This window comes from Symphalangus syndactylus, chromosome 21 (genome assembly GCF_028878055.3).
Source record: "Symphalangus syndactylus isolate Jambi chromosome 21, NHGRI_mSymSyn1-v2.1_pri, whole genome shotgun sequence".
Taxonomy (NCBI): Eukaryota; Metazoa; Chordata; class Mammalia; order Primates; family Hylobatidae; genus Symphalangus; species Symphalangus syndactylus.
Genome location: NC_072443.2, coordinates 53,988,381 through 54,011,654, shown reverse-complemented (window position 1 = coordinate 54,011,654; position 23,274 = coordinate 53,988,381). Strand labels below are relative to the sequence as shown.

The window sequence follows — 23,274 nt, the reverse complement described above, 5'->3', positions numbered from 1 at the left end:
CTACCACTGGATACCAGTGGCACACACCCTCTCCCCACTTGTGACGACCCAAAATGTCTCCAGAGATTGCCAAATGTCCCCTGGGGAAAAAAAAATCACCCCCTGTTGAGAACGGCTGGCTTGGATGTTCTGCTTTTCTGTGTGTGTGAGAGAATGTGTCTAGGAGAGTGTCTGTATGTGCAGGTGTGTGTCTGTGTGTGCCTGGGCATGTGTGTGCTTTATTCCAGGCCCACCTTCCTCACTCACATTGCCTGGCCTCAGAGGCATCTGTGTTTGCAACCCTGGTGTCACCCATTACCCTCAAGTAGCGCCCGTCAGATCTCCCCTCCCTCCAGGCACGGCTGTCACTAAGGCACAGTCTATGAAGGTCGCAGTGGAAACCAGGGGACCCTCAGAGCCACCGTCTGCACTGGATGAAGCTGCCCTCCAATGCCTCCCACCCCCTCCTCAGATCCCTACCCACACCGCACCTCCCAAGACACCGGGGCACAGACAAGATCTCAGCAGTTGGACAGAAACCAATGCTCCCGCCAGAGAAGGGCCTCATGCCTGAAGAATGACAGCCTGAGGTTAAGTAAAGTGGTCATCGAGAACCAGGGATAAATAAGAAGCTGAACCATCACCTGGCAGGGGAGCTGGAGGAACAGAGGCTTACTGTAGGGAACATGAGGGAGTACAGCTTGTTCAATCTGCACACATCTGTGCCCCAACCCTGATTCAGGGGACTCTGACTCAGAATAACCTGGGCAGGGTCCCAGGGTCTGTATTCTTAAAGCTCACCAGGTGGTGTTGATACACAGCAAGAGTTGAGAATCCCCTGGGAAGCTTGATGGAAATATAAATTCATGGCAAAACAAAAGTAAGGAGTCTGACAGTACCAAGGATTGCTGAGGATGTGGAGCAACTGGAACTCTCAGACACTGCTGGTGGTGATGTAAAGTGGTACAGCTACTTTGGAAAGGTGTTTGACAGTATCCATTAAAATTTCAAGATATGTATATTCTAAAATATATCTCAATAAAGCTGTTAAAAATATGCATAGCCTATGGGCTGGTGATTCCACTTGATGGTATATACTCAACAGAAATGTATGCATTTAGGTACCAGAGGCATGTTTAGGCACCAGAGTATTCACAGCAGCATTTTCCATAAAAGTCAAAAATTGAAACCAACTGAAAGTCCAACCACAGTAGAAGAGATCAATAAAAATGGTGGCATATTCATGCAATGGAACTTTTTTTTTTCCTAAAACGCTCCCAGTCCATCCACTGGCCACATGAGGTGGTCATCAAGAGACAAGTTAGAAGATTATCACGGGAAGTAGTACAATAAATGCCCAGCAGTACGAGGGGTTCAACAGAAATGAACAAGGCACAAGAGGTCTGTCTTCAGGAAACAGGCCAGTCCCCACATGGAGCAGGTGACTCCCGTAAGCCTGTGAGGCTCAGGGTTGTCGTGTCTGGCTCTGGCCTGCTGGAGCGCATGGCGCCTGGAGCCCGCAGCCAGCTCAGTGGAGCTGAGCGACCAGTTCGTGCTTCTCACAGAACTTGTCAGTGAAAGGGATACAGGTGAGGAACTCACACCACTCACAGCGGACAGGATAGAAGTAGAAGAGGACCACCAGGCCAGCCAGGAGGCCCAGGAAGACCACCTGAAGTATGATGATCTGGCAGCATTTCCAGTACAGATGGAACTTGCCGAAGCTGATGTAGGGCTAGAAGGCAAAGGAGAGGAAGAGGCCACTGATGAACCCCGAAATGTGGGCAAAGTTGTCGATCCAGGGTAGCAGCCCAAAGGTGAAGAGGAAGAGCACCACAGCCAGCAGCTTGGGCCACTCCAGGATCTGCCAGCTCTGGAAGAGCTCCACGAAGAGGCAGGCCAGGATGCCAAACTGGGAGCCAGCCAGAACCACCTCTGCTGGGTGCAGCAGGAAGATGGCACTGGCCAGGTTGCCAGTGACACCACTCAGCAGGTAGATGATGGTTATGCGGTGCCATCCTGTCAGCTTCTCCAGGTTCCGCAGGACGGTCATCTGGAAGCAGAGGGACACCAGGCAGTGCAGGATCCTGGTGTGCAGGAAGAGGGACAGCCACAGGTGGCAGAACTGGTCAGGCACCTCAGGGTTGAGGAAAGGCGGGAGCCCACACACATCATCCATGCAGTGCACCTGAGAGCAGAACGTGGCCTCCTCATGGAAATAGCCCCTCATGAAGTCACAGTACCCCCGGGAGGTGATCTCACACCCGCCCTTGGTGCCAATGCAGCAGGGCCGTCCTGTGATGACACAGTTCATGTGGGGAAGGGTTGTGTGGTTCCCGGCACTGTTTTTTTTTTGTGCAGATCGGCCACTTGGTGATGTTTTCTGGCCACTCATGGGGGTCTTCCCAGGAGGGCTCATCACATACCCTGGGATCCTGGTGGCAGACAGAGCCAAACTGTCTCTTGTGGCCGGCAAGCTCTGGGGCGCTGGAATGGATGGGCCACTTCACCCACATTGCCAGCATGGATGAGCACTCCTCCTCCGAGGTCTGCAGGCAGCCCGACCTGTCGTTGTGCATGCAGCAGGCCGAGTGCTTCACCTGCTCGCGCCCTGCGCGAATGAAGCTGTGCACCTGCGGATCCTGGCATATGCAGGGCGAAAACTTGGTGCCCAGGTGGATGAGGGCCTCCAAGCTGGGCCCAATCCAGAAGTTCTGCTGCACGTACTTGACGTTCTCGTAGACCCAGTGGTTCCACAGCACCAAGTCCACTTTTTCATGCTGTGAGAAGCCCACGGGCACGATGCCATAGATGCACACGGCTAGAATGGTGACGAGCGAGTGCACGAAGGTGAGCCAGTAGGTGAAGAAGGGCCTGTGGCTGTCCATGTCCTCGATCTGCCGCTTGACGAAGGCGTCGATGTGCTTGTGGTAGGTACGGTTGGTGAGCCGTCCCACCACGCTCAGCCCATACAGTCGCTTCTCCCGGGCGAAGAGCTTGCGCACCCGCACCAGGATGCGCTGGTTCCGCCGCGGCCCCGCGGTGCTCACCATCTCCTGTCGCAGCCGCACCTTGGGCTGCGAGGCTGCAGTGTCTTCCTTCTGCTTCCGCCAGCCTCGCTCCAAAGGCAGCATCAGGTGGCTGCGCTCAAGCTCACTGCGGTCCAGGGCCCCGCCAGTGAGGTACTCCTGCTCCGGTGCCTCCTCCCAGTCCTTGAGTGCTGCCTCTGATGGGGACTCAAAAACTTCGTCCGGGTATGTGGATAGTTCTTCATGGAGGATACCTTCCTGGGCAAAGAAGGATATGTCCAGCTCATCAGGGAAATTCGTGTCCTCCACCAGAAAGCTGGCTGGAGTGAAGCTTCGACGCTATGCCCAGTGCAAGGTGCCATCCCTAACCGAGCAGCCTTTCATCAGTGTTGCGGCTGCATGCAAGCTCATCTTGGCCACCAACTCTGGCTTCCCGCAATGGAAGTTTACATAACAATGAAAAAGAATGCGCAACATACAACAAAACGGATGAATATCAAAAACATCATGCTGAATGAAAAGGGCTGGACAGTGAATATATGCTATATTATTCCATTGATAGGAAATTCAAGAACAGGTGAAAACAAACTTCCCTGTGCAGTGATACACATAAGGCGATAACACCATAAAGAACAGCCAGGGAATGATTTTCAAAAAAGGTCAGGAGGGTGGGTACCTCTGGGGGAGCAGGAGGGGGATGCAATTGGAGATGAGCCCATGTGGCAAGGTGGGGGGATCTTCTAAGGGGATGGCAATGTTCTGTTTCTCAACCAGAGTGGTTAATAAGGGTGTTTACTTTTCATCACTCTCTACGCTGCATCTCTGTGTTAAACTCACACGTATATTTTATAATTTTAAGTAAAAGAAGAGAAAAAAGATGCATCTGTGCCACTGCCTGCAATGCTGGTTCCTTATGTTTGGGCTCAGGCCTGGGATGAGCACTCTGAATATGCCCGCACCACCCCCAGGTGATTCCAGTTCACAAGGTTCTGGGGCCACACTGGGGTCTAAGACGTCTGCTGAGCACACGTGGGGTGAGGAATCCAGAAGCCAGCCTCAAATGGGTGGATCCCACCTCTCTACCCATTGCTGGTTTTGAGTGGTGTGTGGTAACTGAGGTGGGGGCCCAGCAAGCCCCCAGCATAGCAGCCGGCCCATAGGCCACCCTCAGTTGATGCCAGTCTTCTACAGAATTGTCCTGTGGGATATTCGCTTTAATAGGCGAATGCTGGGCTTATAGAGGCACTCTGGACGGGAGGGTGGGAGTTCGTCGCCAGTCACTGGAATCCCATAGCCGAGGCTGGCAGCCTAGAGAACCCACCCTGAAGGTGAGGCCCTTTAACAAAACGGTGGAGAGGAAGCAACTTGAGGGGCTGTCCTCAGGGAGGCAGCTGGCATCTTCTGGGGCATCTGCTGAGGCCCGCCCTGTCTCCCCAGAGCTTGAGGGGCAGACCGGCAGGCGGGCAGGAGAAAAGGGGAGCTTCAGGCCCATCCTCTGTGTGAGAAGTCACAGAAGATGGCAGCTGCATGGAGGCTGTGCCCCCTTATCAGCCAGGACAGGCTTGGGTAGGTGAGTCTTGACCCCACCCTCTCACCACCTAAGGTGGTGATTTGTTAATCACCTGCTAAGTGCAGGCAGCCATGGCCAGTACTGGAAATGGGAGGACCCACCCTGTGGAGCTCAGGACTGTTGTGTTATAAAAGGCAGTGAGTGGATCGGGGGTGTGGTGAGAGGGTGTAGCAGGCAGCAACTCCAGGAGGCTGGGGTCAAGGTCTGGAGATCCGTGGGAATTAGCCACACCAGGGACCCCAGGCAGATAGAAGAGCCTGAGCAGGATGTAGGGTGGGCTGACAGTGAGCACAGGCTGAGCCTTCCACGCAATGGGCGTGACTCTCAAAGCTTTTCTGCATTCACTCCGTCCATCCTCAGGACAGCACTGCGACGCGGGTGCTGTGAGTCCCATTCTACAGATGGAGAACTGGGCCGCAGAGAGGTTAAATAACCTGCATAAGGTCACACAGCTCATCAGCAGCTGAGGCTGGATTGGAACCCACTTCATTACGCGGCCTCGCATTCGGCTTGTTTTTCCCCAAGAATTGAAAGGCCAGTGAGCAAGGAGGGCAGGAGAGGCGAGGGTGAGAGAGGCCTGGTGCCGGGCCACGCTGGGCCGGAGGGCCATGGGAAGACTTTGAACTTGATCCTCACAGCAGTGGGGAGCCACTGACCATAGAGAGGAAGTAATGATATCAGATATGCATTTTACAGGTGCTCTCCTGCCACGTACAGCCTGACCATCGGGCAACACCGGCCAGTCAACAAACATGGCCTCACTGGTGCAACATTTGCCGAGCACCTCGCAGGCACCATCTTCTCTTCAGGCCGTAGGTTCCATTTTGACCCCACTGCTAGACAGCAAGGACATCTCAAATACCAATGTATGAATTTTACCGACTTTGATGACTGTAAGGAAGCCCTGTCCTGTGTGAACCCCATCAACCACTTGAACCACTGATTCATCCTCTAAAAAGCACAGTTAGGCCACTTTCAAGTTTTTCCACTTTCGGTCTTGCTTTGTTGAGATAGGTTTCATGAAGTCTTTCCTAATTAAAGTTTGTAATGAGGATTTGATTCATCAACACATTTCTTTGCTCGTAGCTCCTATGCCAGTTGTAGACAACTTCTACCACTGTGGAGTTCCTTTTTTGCTCATTATTTCCTTCGGCTCCAATTCTCTCCCATCAAATTTTTGCAGAATTTAATGTTGGTATGGAGATTGGATTCGTCTGTCAATTTTTAGATCAATAACTATTTTTACCGTGCACAGTTTTAGTTGATGCCACTTTTATTTTGTGTTGATTATTTCTACTAGTGATGTTCATGATGAATTGGATAAGAGACAAATGGTGCATGTTTCTTTCTTAGGAAACCAATGAGAAACAGAAAAATGTTTGTGAGTCAGAAAAAGGAAAGAAGACAGATAACCAAGAGAAAGAGATCCAGAAAGAGACAGAGGCTGATAGAGAGGCAGAGACAGGAAGACACAGAGACAAAGCAGAGAGAGACACATGCAGTGATGGTTTGGCTCCTGGCCACTCAGTGGAGTCAAATGACAGTGTCCATCCTAGTGTGCCCCATTGCCCTGCTTCCTCTCCAATCAAAAGCTGGACATTCCCACTTCCAGGAAGTTGCCTTAACCTGGAAGGTCCTTTCATTCTGGACTCAGCTCAAGGTTGCTCATTCAATTGCTCAGGACAGCTTTATCAAAATAAGATAAAAGGTCACCCAGATGGTGTCCCAGCAGACATGGCCTCTGGGAAGATACTGACTAACGGACAACACCCCAGGCCCAAGTAAAACCAACTCATCCCTTGGCCTAAGCCAAGTTGCTCACATGCACCCTAGCTGCATGTGAGGCTGGGGGTCCCACTTGTGAAGTATCTAGCAGGGCACTGGCACACAGTGGATGCTTAGTGTCCCTCTGCCCTGATGTCATCATGGTCCCCACCTCAATGGGCTGGCTAAGGATGGTGCACACCCTCTCAGCTCTGGCTTCACTTGCAACAGAACAGTGGCCTTATCCTCACCCAGGGCCTGTGGGGTGAAGAGGATGGGAGCTTAAAGTCTCCCTGGCTCAGCCTTCAGGCTGATGAGGGGTCCTCCTTTGCAGGACAGACCTAGACTCTGACATTGAGCAGAGGCAGACTCTCGTTGCCCTTCTCTTCCTGCCTTCTCCACCTTGTGGAGCTCCATGTTAAGAAAGCCTCTGAGGCTGAGCCTTTGGGAAGAACTGTGGTGATCGATGAGCGCTGTCATCGACGAGGGCCAGGGGAGCTTGTCTTGTGTTTCCTGCATCTTTAGTTGCTGCGCTGCAAAGACCAAGAGCACAGAGACCTGGGTCTGAGCCTTAGCTACACCACCACCAGCTAGTGACTGTGGGCAAGTCTTGTCACCTCTCTGAGCCTCACTTCTTCATCTGGGAAATAGGGATAATATCATGATTTATCTCATAGGATTGTCATGAGGACTTAGGGAAGTGGTGCATATGTGGGTGCTAATAAGAATTTATGAAGGGGCTGGGCACCATGGCTCACGTCTGTAATCCTAGCATGTTGGGAGGCCGAGGCGGAAGGATCATCTGAGGTCAGGAGCTCAAGACCAGCCTGGCCAACATGGTGAAATCCCGTCTCTACTAAAAAATACAAAAATTAGCCAGGTGTGGTGGCAGGCACCTGTAATCCCAGCTACTCGGGAAGCTGAAACAGGAGAATCACTTGAGCCTGGGAGGCAAAGGTTGCAGTGAGCTGAGATCGTGCCACTGCATTCCAGCCTGGGCAACAGAGCAACGCTCCATCTCAGGAAAAAAAAAAGAATTTATGAAGGAATGGGTTTTTTCTCCCTTATTTGTCAGGTGAATCAGCAGCAAGGTAGAAGAGCTGTGGTCTGAGCTGGATTATTTTCACATGTGGTGACCCAGGCCAGCTGTTTTTTTTTTCCTCTCTCTGGCCCTCAATTTCCTCTCCAATAAAGTGGACCTAACAGTTTCTTATAAAAAGCTAAACACACACTTAGCATGCAACCCAGCAATCCCACTCCTAGGTATTTAGCCAAGAGAAAGGAAACACATATTCACATGACACTTGCATATCAATGTTTAGGGTGGCTTAATCCACAGCATCCCAAACTAGAACCCACACAAATGCCCACCAACAAGTGGATGGATGAACGCTCTGAGGTACATCCACTCCCTGGAAGAACAAGGCACTGACACGCGCAACTACATAGGTGGGTCTCAAAACAGGCTGAGCCAAAGAGGCTAGAGACAAAAGATATCCACGCTGTGATTCGGTTTATATGAAACTCTTAAAGACAAATTGAATACATACCAACAGGAAGATCAGTGGCGGCCTAGGTCTGGTGGGAATGTTCTAATTATGCCTTGATTGGGTTGGTGGCTACACAAAAATGTATACACGTGTCAAAACATACTAAACTGTACACTAAAAATGAGTGTGTTTTATTGTATATAAATTAGACTTCAACAAAGTTATTTTTTAAAAATGTCCCTGAGACAACCTTCCTGCAAACTTTCCAGGGCTCGTGTGTGATCGGATGGGAGGACAGGCATGTAGGAACTTTGTCAGGCGGGAAAGCCCTTCACAGGTGGGAGGCATTGTGGTAACTTCTATGGTTGGTACTGAAAACAGCAACCACAGCCCAACAACGCCAGTTCTACTGAGTCTCCCACCAAGGTGAGAACGCCACAGCCCTGGAGTCAGGCCCACCCAGGCTGGCATTCAGTCTCCCGCCTTCACAACCCCCTCTGCCACCTGCCTGGGGAAAAGTGGCCTTCCTCCCCAAGCCTCTGTTTCTGGAATATTCCTCTCAGCTTGGCTCTGGGCTGAACACAAAATGTGCCATCAACCCTTATCAAATGTTGATTTCTCCAGTATCCCATTGACCATGAGACCAGGGCCGAGAGAAGCAGCCTCCCCGGGGCTCACAGCACTGCAGCAGCAGAAGCAGCCAGAACCCCACATCCTTCCATGCCATTCCTGGACTGGCCTTTGGGTTGTACTCGGTGCCATACGGGGTGGGGTGATGGGGTGAGGCTGTCCATCACACGGGTAACAGGTTCCCTCTGTGGCTTTTGTGGCAGTGTATGGCAGCCTTTCCTTTCAGCACAGAGGCTGATGGCTAAGTCACCACATGCCAGGGCGCTCAGAGAACTACTGTGTCCAACACAGGACTTCATGTTGGTCCCTGTGGGGCAGGGGCTGGGTCTGGTCACCTCCATACCCCAGCACCCACAGCAGGTGCTAAGCCAACATACATTTACAAGTGGCCCATGGAGACCACATTCTGCCAAGTCCTGGTGGCCCCAGAAGGTGCTCCTCCCTCTCCCTCTGCTAAGGCCCCATGGCCCCTCCTGCCCTTCCCTGAGTGGTTTCTCCCAGGCTCAGGTGGGAAGGGGACCACACATCTTTAAATTGCCTCATGGTGTTGGATAAGCACCTTTGCTTCCCTGTAATGGTTCGTTTATGCGTCAACTTGGCCAGGCTGGGCTGGACACGATGGTGCACACCTGTAATCTCAGCACTTTAGGAAGCCGAGGTGGGAGCATAATTTGAACTCAGGAGTTCCAGACCAGCCTGGGCAACATAGTGAGACCCTGTCTCTACACAAAATAAAAAAATTAGCCAGTGTAGTGGCCCATGCCTGAGGTTCCAACTTGAGAGACTGAGGCAGGAGAATCACTTGAGCCCGGGAGTTTGAGGCTGCAGTGAGCTGAGATCGCACCACTGTACTTCATGCACTCCAGCCTGGGCCACAGAATAAGACCCTGTCTCAAAAGCAAAAAAACAAACAAACAAAAAACCCAAAACCCCACAACTTGGCTAGGCTTTAGTGTCCAGTTGTTTGGTCAAACATAGTCTGAATGTGGCTGTGAAGGTATTTTTTAGATGTGATTACATTTAAATCAACAGACTTTTGAGTAAAGCATTTTACCCTCCACAATGTGGGTGGGCCTGATGCAATCAGTAGTGAAATTAAGAGCAAAGATTGAGATTCTCTAAATAAGAAGGAATTGTCTTCAAGGCTACAACATAGAGACCCTGCTTGAGCCTGCCTGGGCTGCCCTGCAGATTACTGACTGCCAGCTCCACAACTGCGTGAGCCAATTCCTTTAAATCAACCTCTCTCTCTCTGTCTCTCTGGATAGACATGATAGATGGACGGATAGATAGATGGGCAGATGGGTGGATGGGTGGATAGATAGATGTTCGGATGGGTGGATGGATCTATTGGTTCTCTTTCTGTGGAGAACTCTGACTAATACACTCTTGGAGCCCCACCCTCCTCATCCAAATGAACTGAGGCTCCCACAGTGGACATCAGCTGTTTCTACCCATCCAGCATTCAGACCTCCTTTTGGTAACAGCACCCTGATTTTGCTCTGGGGAGACCACCTCCCCCACTCCCTGTCCATGTGATTTCCTGGCTTATGGATGAGTTGGGTGAGAGCAGCAGGAGAGACTGACTGCAGAGGGGGTCTCCCTCCCCCAACCCTGTCCATGTGGTTCACAGGGCTGACACTGCTTCCAAGATGGGCATAAGCCAGGTTTATCCAATCAGAGCAGTCCTTTCTCCAGACCACAGTGACTGGCTGAGGAACAAGCACATGACCCCACACTGTCCAACAGGAGACAGCCCCAGGACTTTTGCTGGAGCCACCTGCATGTTCTTTGTCCGCTGGAAGGTAGAATGATATAAGTCTGGAGAGCCTGCCCGAAGCAAAGCCAACAGCTCAGAGAAAGAGAGAAGTGAAGGATGGGAAGACCAAGCTCTAATGTTGTCCCTTGAGACCCTGGATGCAGCCCTTCCTGACGCCAATATGCGCATTGAAGTTCTCTTTCTCACTTGGGCAAGTTGGGGTTGGGTTTCTACCACTTATAACCTAACACTGCCTGCCTGTTACTGCCTTCTTGGAAAGGCGTGAGAAGGAACAGGTGGTCGTGGCTCAGCTGATAGAGTTTGGCCTGGCCTCTGTTTTGGATGCTGGTGTTTGCAAGCTTGGAAGCAGAGCTGAAGAGTAGGGCAACAGAGGAAAGACTGTGAGAGAGGGGAGAAGTAGTGGGAAAAGGAATCCAGCAGCAGGGCTGCCCGGGAGACAGGCTAGGGGAGACGAGAGAGATACCAGTCAGGGAGCGTGACATGTTGCTCCTTGTATCTCAGGGACTCCTCAGGAAAGCCACAGTCATACTCCCACTGCAGGGTATAAGAGTCTCACAGCTCGACTTGCACGCAAATGTGCAAATTCTTGGTATTGTCAAAGTTTCTAATGTCAGCCCTCCTGGCAGGTATCCCACTGTGGTTTTAATTTCCATTTTCCTCACGTGAGAAACTGTTAAGCACCTTTTCATGCATTTACTGGCCGCTTGGATCACTGCTCAAGTCACTAGCCCAATTTTCTATTGAGTTGTCTGTCTTCCTCTATAGGTGTTAAATACAGCTGCAAGGTAGGCACAGGGTGAGACCAGAGGCCACCCACAAGATTTAGGTACATCTGGATGGATCTAAAGGGGGTCTTTGCACAAATCACCAAGTCTTTGTAGCTTGGATGTTTTAGGAATCTTTGACCCTCACTCCTAGATTACAGGAAGGATTAAAGCAGGAGGTCTGGAAAAGAGAGGAAGGGAAGGTCAACAGATACTTGCTTCGTGTCCAGAGCCACTTCACCTCATTGTGCTGCAGCCACCCTTGTCTTCCCTGAACACGCCAAGCTTGTTTGCGCCTCAGGACCTTTGTATTTGTGCATGCAGTTCCTTGCAGGGCTGGCTCCTTCTCATCATTCAGGAAGTCTTTCCCCAAGCATCTCAGCTGAGAGGGAGTCTCCCTCCCTCTCTATCCCCTGATTCTGCTTCATTTATTTTCACTCCATGACCTAATTAGCATGCACATCTATTTGTTGACATGTGCTTGGCTGGCTTGCCCATTAGAATTTAAGATCCATCAGGGCAAGGTCCTAGTCTCTGTCGTGTTCAGCACTGGGCCCTGAGGGCCTAAGGCAGTGCCTGGCACATAGCAGCTGCTCAGTAAACATTTGTTGAGTGAATGTGTGAACAAGCCTTAACAACCATGTTAGGTAGACACTGACTATGTATTCATTTCCTAGATGAAGACACTGACACTCAGAGCAAGTGGCTGAGCAGGAGTGGAACCCAGGTCTTTCTCACTCCATAGGTTGTCTTTGCTCCCCTACCCCTCTCCAGCTTTCTTTCGGCTCTGGGGGTGGCAGTTCCATGAATTCTTGCCCTGTCTTATGACTGGATTTCCTGGCTCGTGGATGAGTTGGGTAAGAGCAGCAGGAGAGACTAACTGTAGTGGGGGGGATTTTGGGGGCTGGGAGCCCTGTGATGAGGCCAGTGCATGAACCGGATGTAGGGCAAGTTTACAAACCTAGGCCCACCTCAGTGGTCAAACCATCACGAGAGATGTCTGGAGAGATGTCCTGAAAGCCTCCTAGTCCAACCCCCAGCCAGAACAGGAGCCCTTTTGACAGCAACCTTGATGGGGCCCACCACCTCCCAGGGAAGTCCAGTCCAGTCTTGCCCGGCTCCAAGGGGAGCAAAAGCTACTGTGGCCTTCCTTCACCAGAGCTCAGCTGGCAGGCCGAGAGGCTGGGAGGCCAGGAGGCTGGGAGGCTGGGAGGCTGGGAGGCCGGGAGGGAAAGCCCAGCGCCTCCTAACTGGGAATTCTGAGCACTGCTGGATGTGTGGCAAGAAATTAGGTTAAAGGAAGAATAATCAGCTCATTAACCCCCTTGCCAGACTCCACATGCTCACAGAGGCCTGCTTCTAAGCTACGCTGCTGACTGTCACTGCCTGCCGGGATCTGGGTGGAGTGGTACAAGTGAGATATTTTATTTATGTGTCATGCATATTTATTAGAAAGAGGTAAATAAATTAGCTGCCTGCCATCTGCAACCACCAGTGTACGCCAAGTTCCTTCCCTCCGCCTCCCTCTTGGGAGGGGCCACACCGGCAAAGCCCAAAACTTGTGAAAAGGAGGGGCTCCTTTCTAGTCAGATTTCCTCCATAGTTTGAGCAGCCCTAGAATTAGAATTTTTCCAAGAGGAAATGGATGCCAGTTGCTATCCTAGGCCACTTGCCAAAATCTGATCTTCCCAGCAACCCTGAAAGGTGGGCATATTGCCATCTGCATTTTATAGACAAAGACACTGTGGCTCAGAGAGGTTAGGTCACTTGCCCAGGGTCACACAGTAGGTGAGGGGAGTAGCTCAGCTCAAGTCACAGAGGCCCAGGAACTTCTGTGACAAGCCGGAGAGAAAGGCTGGACCAGGAGGTGACTACGTTCTTGCTCTGACACTAGTTGCTGTGGGGTCCAGGCCGGTCCCGTAACTCTCTTGGCCCTTCTCTATTGAAAGGGAAAATAAAACACAACAGAACAGACTCCACGTGGGGCTGTGTGGAGAATCAAGTCACCATTCATCCAAGTCCTGAGTGTCCTTCGAGCCCACTGTGGAAGCTCCTGACTCTGTGAAGGGGCCACACGACCCCATTGCTGCCCCAGGCTTGCTGCGTGACTCTATGCATATCAGTGGACTTCTTGGAGCCTCAGTTTCCTCCTCTGTAACATGGAAAAACAACTTGTGGGGAAGGGGTGCTGGCAACAAGGAAGAGGATTTCACTGTGTGGAAATCCTTGTAAAACACATGTCCAGTGGGAGGTGGGCAGTAGGCTGGGACCGCGGACTATGGGCAGAGGAGGGGCTCCAGAATGCCCAGTGGTGCTGCAGGGCCCAGAGAGGGGCCATGACTTGCCCAGGCTCGCACAGCAAATAGAGCTGTTGGGAGCCCTAGAACACCTGCCTCTCAGACTGCAGAGAAGGATCCCAGAGCACTGAGCCTAGATCTGAATCTTTTATGAAGCACCCATACATCTCCCCTGGAATCACTCCTGCCTGCAGCCCATAGACCCTGCCTCACTGCCTCGCTGCCTCTGCCTCCCTACAGGGTCTTTTCATTAAATTAAGTGCAGAATCCAATGCAATTGCTGTTGATTTTCCCCAAGGGGCCACCTGCCACCTCTTTCCAGGATGCCTGCAGGGCCAGGACTGAGGCAAGGCACTCACACACTCCCAAACAAATCTTATGGAGTTGTTTTTTGTTGTGGTTTTTTGAGATGGAGTCTCACTCTGTTGCTGAGGCTGGAGTGGAGTCTCACTCTGTTACCGAGGCTGGAGTGCAGTGGCACGATCTCAGCTCACTGCAACCTCTGCCTCCCGGGTTCAAATGATTCTCCTGTCTGTCTCCCGAGTAGCCAGGACTACAGGCACCCACCACCATGCCCAGCCAATTTTTTGTATTTTTAGTAGAGATGGGGTTTCACCATATTGACCAGGCTGATCTTGAACTCCCGACCTCGTGATGCGCCTGTCTGGGCCTCCCAAAGTGCTGGGATTACAGGCGTGAGCCACCATGCCTGGCCATATTATGGAGATTTCAGCATAAAATATTATTTTTAAAGGTGTTTGATTTAATACATTTGAACCTGATGTTATTGAGCCCCCATGGGGCCCACACAGCCTCCCTGTAGCTCTGGGAGGTAGAATTGGCCCATTTCACACGTAAAGGACAGTTCAGAGCAGACACAGGCCCATTAGGCCCCCACTTCTGGGACCGAGGCAGCTGGAGGGGAAAGGGACTGCAGCTGTGCAGAGCCACCTTGTCCTAGGGTGACTGTCAGAGGAAACAGGCGTGAGCTGCAAGGAGGAGGCAGGCTAGGCTTAAAGAGACCAGAGAGCAGCTCCAGTGAACTCTGCACAGCGAGCAAACCTCAGCCCCGCAGCTTCCTTCAGGAGGAATATACACAGCTAGCTCAACCAAGCACCCACTGCATACCAGGCACTGACCGTCACACTGGCTCATTTAACTCTCACCACCTCTCCAGCAGAGAGGTACCATTTTTATTCCATTTTACAGGTGAGGAAATGAAGGGTCCCTTCAGCCTAAAGATGACAGAGTCAGAGGGGACAGCAGGTACAAGGTCTCAGGAATGAGAAATCAGGTCCCACGTCAGCCCCCCAGCTTAAAGCACAGCAAAGGTTTCCCACGATGCTCAGAAGAAACCCAAATTCCTTCCATCGGCCTGGCACCCCTGCTGAGCTCTCTGCCCTTACCCCATTTCACTCTCTGGCTTTCTCACAGCATGGCAACCACACTGGCCTCCGTTCTTCAAACACACCAGGCGCACTCTTGCCCCAGGGCCTTTGCTCCTGTGGTTCCCTCTACCTGGACCACTTTTCTTCCAGGTCTTCCCTTGGTTGGGCCCCACACAAATGTCACCTCCTCTAGAAGGCCCTCCCTGACTACCCCATCAACCTCTATCATTCATCCTCTTGCCCTGTCCTCCAAACAGCACTTCTTCCCCCAGTGAATTCTTACTTATTTGTCCCGTTTCTGGTCCATCTTCTCTGCTCCACAAGGACAAAGACTCAGTCTTATTCACTACTGTACCCCAGCACTTAGTGACTGGCATGTGTGAGTTAAACAGTCGTAGAATGAATGAAAGAAGAAAGAAGGAATCCGCCTGCAGGGCTGGGTGCCAGGGCCAGGAGGCAGGCAGGAGAGGCAGCAAATGCCTGGGTTCGGGCAATGGTGACAACAGTCCTGTCCTCCCCCTGGAGGCCGGTTCCCTGAATCAAAGGTGCTGGGGTTAGGGGCACTTCCCAGAGGAAGTGGGGAGGCCTCATGGAATGTGGAGAGGGATAAATGGCCTAGAATATGAGGAATAGCCATACTCCAGGAGATAATGTGGCCCTTAAAAATGACAAGGGTAAGAAATAACATCTGTGGGGGGAAAGCCTACATGAATTGCATTATAGACTGATGGCCACCCCAGGAAAGGTGAGTCTTACTGCAGCCTTATTAAAAAAGTCTAGTGCTGGGACAAACTTGATGTCCAACCATGGGGGAGCAGGTAAATAAACCATGCCTGGAATGACCACTCCATGACACATTCTGCAACTCAAGGGCTTTTAATAATCCAGGGAAATATTGATCCTATAAAGCCAGGTGAAGATAAAACAAAACATAAAATAATGTGTGTGGTATGACAGCAACAAAAATAAATGATAGATGAAAGACTGAAAGGAAATATACCAGAGTGGCCCTGGGGAGGGGGCAGGTGGAGGATGATTTTCATTTTCTTCTTGGTCTTTATTTTCAAAATAGTCTATATTTAACAACAATTACATGCTTAATCTGAGAAAAAGTCATTTCACTTAAGAGGATTTATTTTCTTAAAGATAGCCAGAAACCAGAGAAATGTGTCCATATCAGTTCTGTATGGAGAAGGAAGTTCACTGCATGGCAATGTCTTTGTTTATTGATGTTGCTGTGCTTAAGTATTAAAACTAGTTTAAATGTGCAACAAACATCTTATGTGGTTTTATAAAATTAGAAATGTAGAAAAAAGGAGGAACCATGAAACTGGCCAACAGGAGGGCCAAGAGTCCAATCCTAGCTCAGGTACTAAGTTAGGCAAAACTCTTCTCTTTTAGGCTGAGGCGGGTGGATCACCTGAGGTCAGGAGTTCAAGACCAGCCTGGCCAACATAGTGACATAGTGAAACCCCGTCTCTACTAAAAATACAAAAATTAGCCAGGCATGGTGGCGGGCTCCTGTAGTCCCAGCTACTAAGGAGGCTGAGGCAGGAGATTCGCTTGAACCTGGGAGGCGGAGGTTGCAGTGAGCTGAGATCATGCCACTGCACTCCAGCCTGGGTGACAGAGTAAGATGCCATCTCCAAAACAAAACAAAACAAACAAACAAAAAAAAACCTTCTCTTTTCTGGGCCTCAATCTTCTCATCTGCAAAATGAGGTTAACCGTCCCTGCCTCCCATTGTTTGGTAGGATCGTGGCCTGTACAGAAAGGGTTGTGCCTTTGCCCAGCACACGGTAGTAAATGCTGGGTGCACTTTGCCCTCCAAGACCCCAGCTCAGGGTCCTTCCAACTGCTATACTCCCAACAGGTAGGCAGGGCTCCTCCTCAAACCTTTTCAATCTTGCACTCTGCCTGTAAAAAATGTGCATTCCTCTGCAGTGACATATACATATTATTCATAAAGTAACCATGTATTACTATATTTGCACATCATGCACATTATACAACATACCCAAAAAGAGAAACAAATTAAACTGTGATAGAAGATAAATGTAAATGGAAGCTCTTCATATTTGTTCCCAACCTCCTCCTCAGGAGACTGTCCTGGGCATGGCTCCTGCACCCCACCTGGGAGACCGCTAGCTCTGTCTATGAGTTTCTGGAGGGCAGAGTTCACTGAGGTCTTAGTCACTGCTCTGTTCCCAAGAAACTGTTGGCACTCAGTCAAGAGTTGTTTAGTGAGTTCTGTGGTTCAGCCTGGTTTATATTAGAAGAAACGAACAGCAAAACGCAAGTCACTCAAGCTAGAGTCTGACTCCTTGGATGTGAGGAACCCTGGCCTCCCCTGGGACCCTGGGCCACCTTCTCTCCTTCTCTGGACACTGTCTCCCTACCTATTACCCAGGAGAGCCAAGCCGAGTGGTCTCTGAGAATAGGTCCTTTCTGCTGTTCTCAGACATAAGCCTCAAGCCCCTCCCCACTCGTACTCAAGGTGGGTGGCCTCTCCTGGGACCCAGGTGGCCACTGATGTGCACCCTTCTGGGGTCCAGCCTCACTGTAAAATACAGCTGCACCCACCCGCCTGCCCTTCAGGACTCCCGCTGGCCCAGAGCCAGCTGCCCACAAACCCCTGGATATAAATCTTGAGGCTCAGTTCTGTCAGCACAGAAGGCAAGCAGTAAATTTAAGGCTCCAGGGTCTCTGGCAGGAAAGCCTCCTGGGAGAATTCATTTTTCACCCTAGATTAATTACCATCCCTGGATGACAGAGGGGAAGCATTTGCTCATTTGGTTGAAAAGTGGTTGTTTGAAGGGCCCCCCACACCTCCCACACAGGGGATTCTCCAGCAAGCTTCTAGCTGGCTCCCAGCTTCCAGGACTATCCATCCAGGGACCTCCAAGACAGGGGCCTCATGGCAGGCCCCTCACACCCAGCCCCCCAAAATCTGCCTTCATCCCTCTCCTCCAGGCTGTGGTCTCCACCCCACTGAGTGAGGCCTGGGGCTGAACAGAACGCGCCTACTCACTCGGGACCTTGAACAAGCAAAACCATCTCAAGTCTATCCTTTTTGCAAACTCACACAAATCCTAAGTGGGAGCATAAACTGGAACAGCCTTCTTGGGGAGCCATGCAGCACTGGGTGCTGGACACGTCCTATTTCTTTAGCTGGAGGACAGGTGCACTGGGGACGTCTTTATGTTGCTCTTTAAAAAATACAAATGTACCCATCACTCTTCGTTGTGTACAAGATACCTCATGATAAAACAGCAAAGTGTTGAAGTGCATGATAGTACACAACTATTTGTGTAAAAAGGGGGAAAGATACGTATTCACAGTTGCTTCTATAGGCATAGAAGAAATTTCTAGAAGCATAGTCTAGAAATGGATGCTGGTGGTTGCCTACCACGAGAGAGGTGGGGACTAGGCAGATGGAAGACAGGGGTTGAAGAAAGGTTCTTCAAGGATGTTTTCTGAGTTTTTTTTTTACCTGAACAATGTGACTGAGTTCTCAGGCCAATTGCCTATAGATAGTTGGTTTATTCCTTTTTAAAATTTTATTAACACTGCAACAAACATCCTTATTCATGTTGTCTAGTGCATCTGTAATAAATTTTTCTCTAGAATAGATACTTGGAGAAGGAATGGCCAGGTCAAAAAGTGTCAGCACTTGCCATATCGACCGGTTAACTGTCAAACTAACCTCCACAATAGCACTATCCACTTATTGTAGATGTCAGCCTCTACCTCCCCCACAATCCCACCAACACTACAGACTACACTTTTTTTTTTTTTTTTTTTTGAGACAAGGTCTCGCTCTGTTGCCCAGGCTGGAGTGTAGTGGTATGACCATGGCTCACTGCAGCCTCGACCCCCCATCTCAACCTCCCTGCTCAAGCAATCCTCCCATCTCAGCCTCCCGAGTGACTACAGGCATGAACCACCCCACCTGGCTACTTTTTGCATTTTTTGTAGAGATGAGGTCGCACTGTGTTACCCAGGCTGGTCTCAAACTCCTAGGTTCAAGTGATCCTCCTGCCTCACCTCCCAAAGTGGTAGGATTACAGGGGTGAGCCACCACACCCAGCTAAACACCACGAATTTTAAAATTTCCCATTAAAATTGATATTGCACGTGGCTTTTAGGAGTGTTTTCCTAATGCTAACAGAACGATCCCTGAGAAGGTGAGGCTGGCCTTCTTTCAGCCCTTTCTGGCTGCCTGTGTTTCCTCTTCTAATCTCTGCCTGTTCAGGCCTGTTCCCAGGCTCCTGGACGCTGACTTTTCTTATTGATTTGCAGATCTTTGTGTACTCAGAATATCACACTTTATCTGGGATGTAGGTTGTAAATACCACCCCTCCTCAACTGTGTCTTGTCTTTGAAACTTCTGAATGATTTCTTTTGTTATACAAAATGTTTTACTTTGTATTTTCCAATGTTTCAATCCTTTTCTTCATCACGTCTGCATTTGGACTTTTACTCTCATCTCATCAGGCTGATACCCCACCTTGCAGGGTTATTACAAGGAGTAGAGACAGAATGAATGAGGCTCCCAGAAATGCTGAGCAAATGCTCCTAATATAACAAGGACGGTCATTTCAGGGGTCGCCCTGCCTCCACTTGCTTCTCTCCCTCTAATAGCCAGCAGGAGCTTTCTGAAGATGTCACTCTTGCTTGAAAACCTTTCAACCGACTAACGGGGATGAAGCTCAAATTCATCTAGCAAGTGAGTTCAAAGTCTCAAACACAAAGGCCTCTACCAGCTGAGCAGGTGATTAAGTGTATAAAGGGGCTGGGTGGAGAGTACGACAATGTGCCCTCGGGGGGGAAAGCAAAAATGCAAACCCAGGGTTGCCCGATCTTCCAAAGAAAGTAGTAAATCTATATTTTTGTATTTGAACGTCCTGCCCCATTGAAAACTTACTGGTAACTGATTTTTTAAGCCATTATTAGAGTCAAACAAGACCCACCTGTGAGCCAGATGTGGCTATCTCTGCCCTCAACAATCTGGCCCCAACCCACCTCTGCGGAGTCTCCCTCCACATGTGCGCCTCACACAGCTGACAGGTCAGTCACACCACTCAGATGTGGGCACAGCACACTTCTCCCCACTCTGTGCTTTTGCACATGCTGATCCCTCTGCCTTAAATGCCCTTCCCTGCTCTTTCCTTCTGGCCAACTCTCACTTGCTCTTGAAAACCCAGATCAAATGTCAACTCCAATTCCCCAGCCCCAGACAGAATTCCACGCTCCTTCCCTGAATGCCCCCCATCACTCCTGTGGTATTAATACTCCCTGTATGATCTTGAGCACTATACTTCCAGGAGAAGCTGCCTGGGGACACAGAAAGAGCCTTGGCTTGGCAGAAAGACATTCCTGGGCTGAAATCCCCGCTCTGCCACTTCCCAGCAGCGCATCTTTGGGCAAGTGACTTAACCTCTCTGTGCTTCGGGTTCTCAATTGTGAGATGGAAATAATCAGACCTATGCTCAGTCAGGCTTCTGGGAAGATAAATGAAATGATATAAAAGAAGTATGTAGAATGCAATAGGGGCTTAATAATGATTTATTCAATGAAAGAACAAATGGAATAAAGAATGAATATTTCCTCACAGTTCTATAGACTCAGCACATGGAAAAGTTAGCTAACTTTCTGGAAGGGAGCCTGGGTTTTAGCCAAACCATGCCTCTTGCCTTCTTTTCCAACCTCCTGATTTCAGAGAAAGCTGTGGGCCTTCTATCTCCCAGTGCCATGCACCCTGAGGAGCCTCCGGGAGTACAGCCACTCAAGGGCAAGGACTACACAGGAGTGAGTCCCAGTAGGTAAACTGGGGCAGACCAGATGTCAAGAAAAGTTGAGAGGAGATGTGAGCACCTGGTGCCCAGGAGGCACATCAAGAGGAAGGGAAGAAGCAGCAGCCTCTCGGGCCTCTGTATCCACATCTGTCTGCTCTGCTCTGTGAGATCTGGGACCTTGTCTATCTACTTCAGCTCTGTATTCTGATGTCTGGCACATAGTAGGTACCCAAAAAAGTCTGCTGATTGAATGGATGACTTTAAGTAATATGAATAAGGCTGCTCAGTAAAATGTAAATGGCCATGCAAATGCATCCAGCAGCTCCACATAGAGGGGCATCTCTGCCCCCTCCACACTCAGGCCTGTCCTAGCTGCTCCCAGGCTGGGTCCCTGAGCTCAGCTCAGAGTTGGGGTGGCGGAACTTTCAGAGAAAGGATGACAGATAGGACCATGCAGAAGTAGGTGCCTGAGAGGCTGATGATCCATGGGGCCTTCCAGGGCTCAGAGGCTCCACAGCTCCCACCCTGGGAGGTGCCATCCAAGTTTAAAGAGCCCCAAGGCCGAGTCTCCTGCCAGCAGACCTGCATGGACAGGCTCTGTGTCTCCAGCTGGTAAAGGAGAGGGGGAAAGAGAGTGAGAGGCCATCAGGCCCTGGGAAGCCTCTTCGAACAGTCGACCCCACACACTCTACTGAAGAAACTGGGCTCAGAGAGGAGAGAACTTGCCCAAGGTTGCCTACCAGGACATGAACCCATGTTTAGCTGTCCTCACGGTTTAGGCTCTTTTCACTAAATCCAGCTGGCCAGATATTAGGAGCCCCAATTCCCAGCACCAGTGGGAGTGTTCGATGTCAGATGTGAAGCTCTGGGTTTCCAGGCACCCAACAAGCCACGCTTCCCCCGACTCCTTGTGGTGGCCTAGCACAAAGAATAGGCTGCTACCTCCATTTCCCCATCTGCAGTCTAGTATCTTGCTTGACGCTGTTCTTTGGAATTCTGGCCCCAAAACCCCATGATCCTGGCTCTTGGCCAGGATCCTCCTCCCAGAGCAAAAACGTGGAGCCACAATGCTGCTGCTGTCTGATTAGCATCCTCTTCCCAGACTGAGGACTTGGAGTCACAATGCTACCACCATCTGATTTGTGCCCTTCTCCCAGAACAAAGACATGGAGCCACAATGCTGCCACCATCTAATTTGAGTATTACCTGCTCCACTGGTCGCACCCCTGCCTGGTACACTCATAGGCCAGGACAAGCCTGGTGTCACCACATACATGTGGACACTGCTGGGAACTAATGCCATCCCCAACCCAGCTCAGCGTGGCCTGGATTTCCCCAGCCACTGGGGTCTCAGCCCAGCACAGCTCAGGTGCCAAATTCCTGACACCCTTGTCTGCCTCTCAATCTAACCTGTGGAGCACAGTATTTGTCTCTGCTTTTGGCTTACATCTTGAGAGAATATTATTTGTATTATGGAGAAAAAAAACATTCCTGAGATAAATACTTGCTCCAAAAGCCACTCCGACTTTCCTCTGACTCAGTGTCTTGTCTGGTTTCTCAGACACAGGCCTAGTGGCCTCCCCACTGGGTCATGAACATGACTGATCCTCATGGCTCCTGCTTCCGGCAACTCAAGAATCAAACGAGGACAACTTATGACCATTTGCTGTGTGCATCACCAAGCCTCGTTCAGTCCTGGCCAGTGGACAGAAGGCATCACACAAACCAATGACACAGTCACCATGTGGGTCCAGCGCTCCTATAGTTCTCCCAAGATGACCTTGAATATGGGTTTTGTGTGACAAACCAGCAACGATGCCACCCCATCATGGTTCACAAGGCGCAGGCCCGCCTCCCTTCTCACAGCTCAGGTGCGCTACAGGTTGACAACATCCCCCATGCTCTGGAGGCTAAAGGCATCGAGATTCCTCAATAGGGATGCTGCTGGCATTTGGGGTGGAGAGTTCTTTGGGTAGGACTGCCCTGGATATGCCAGAGACACAGCATCTCTGGTACCCTCCCACTAAAGGCTAGCAGCCCTGCTGTGATTGTGACAACACAAAGACACCCCCACCCAGGCCCAAATAGTTGAGAGCTACACTCTAGCCCAAACTTTCAAACCACACCCCCAGTGAAAGCTCATCCAGGCTTTATTTGCATGACCCTGATGGTGGGGGGCTCACCCCCCTCAAAGCCCCCAGCCCATCCCTAGCCAACTTGACCAGCAGAAAGCCTTTCACTGCAGTTGCTGCCTCCCTGTGACTCCTCTCCTGGCGAGGCGCAGCCCTGCCTTTTGAGGGCCTAGACCTGCCTGTTCTCTGTGCCTGGGATGGCCCTGAAGAGACCTGGTCTCCCCAGCCCTCAAGTACTGCTCTGAGCCCTCCCAGGACAGGTGCTCTGTCTCTCTGCCTCTGACTCTGGTCTGTCCCTACCCCTCTCCCAGGGTAGCAGGTATAGTAAACAAGGGTCTCTTTCACAGTCTTGCTAAACACTGGCCCAGTCTGTGCTGGGAGCTAAGGGGCCCTGGCCCTCTCTCAGCCCTGCCCTGGGCTCTGGGGATGTGGATCAGACGCCCCAGGAGAAAGAGTAGAGTCGGGGCAGGTGTGTAGGGAAGCAGTGACCTGCTGCCACACCAAGGGCAGAGGCTGGGAGCAGGCGTGACTCCTAGTGGCAGCCTTCTTTCCCTGGGGAAAGAGGCGCTCCCTCACCTTGCCTGAGGCCTGTCTGGAGAGTCCCAGACTGAGACTCAGTCTCTTGGGATCAACATCAATACAAGGGTGAATCC

General features: G+C 50.8%; 2 protein-coding genes across 2 annotated transcripts in view; both read right to left on the bottom strand.

Annotated features, from left to right (window-relative positions):
• GRIP2 (glutamate receptor interacting protein 2) overlaps window positions 1-23,274 on the bottom strand; it is a 112,119-nt gene that overhangs the window by 80,006 nt on the left and 8,839 nt on the right. The gene's annotated exons all lie outside the window — the stretch shown is intronic.
• The window catches only part of LOC129471676 (inactive rhomboid protein 1-like), a 29,645-nt gene continuing 7,796 nt past the window's right edge, over window positions 1,426-23,274 (bottom strand). Inside the window, 11 exon segments of the mRNA XM_063630805.1 lie at window positions 1,426-2,332; window positions 2,334-3,518; window positions 4,330-4,447; window positions 4,680-4,973; window positions 6,545-6,600; window positions 6,745-6,875; window positions 8,545-8,769; window positions 10,200-10,292; window positions 10,487-10,620; window positions 10,706-10,776; window positions 20,940-21,098. Coding sequence (XP_063486875.1) covers window positions 1,508-2,332; window positions 2,334-3,518; window positions 4,330-4,447; window positions 4,680-4,973; window positions 6,545-6,600; window positions 6,745-6,875; window positions 8,545-8,769; window positions 10,200-10,292; window positions 10,487-10,620; window positions 10,706-10,776; window positions 20,940-21,098 — 3,291 coding nt within the window. The 3' untranslated portion in view covers window positions 1,426-1,507.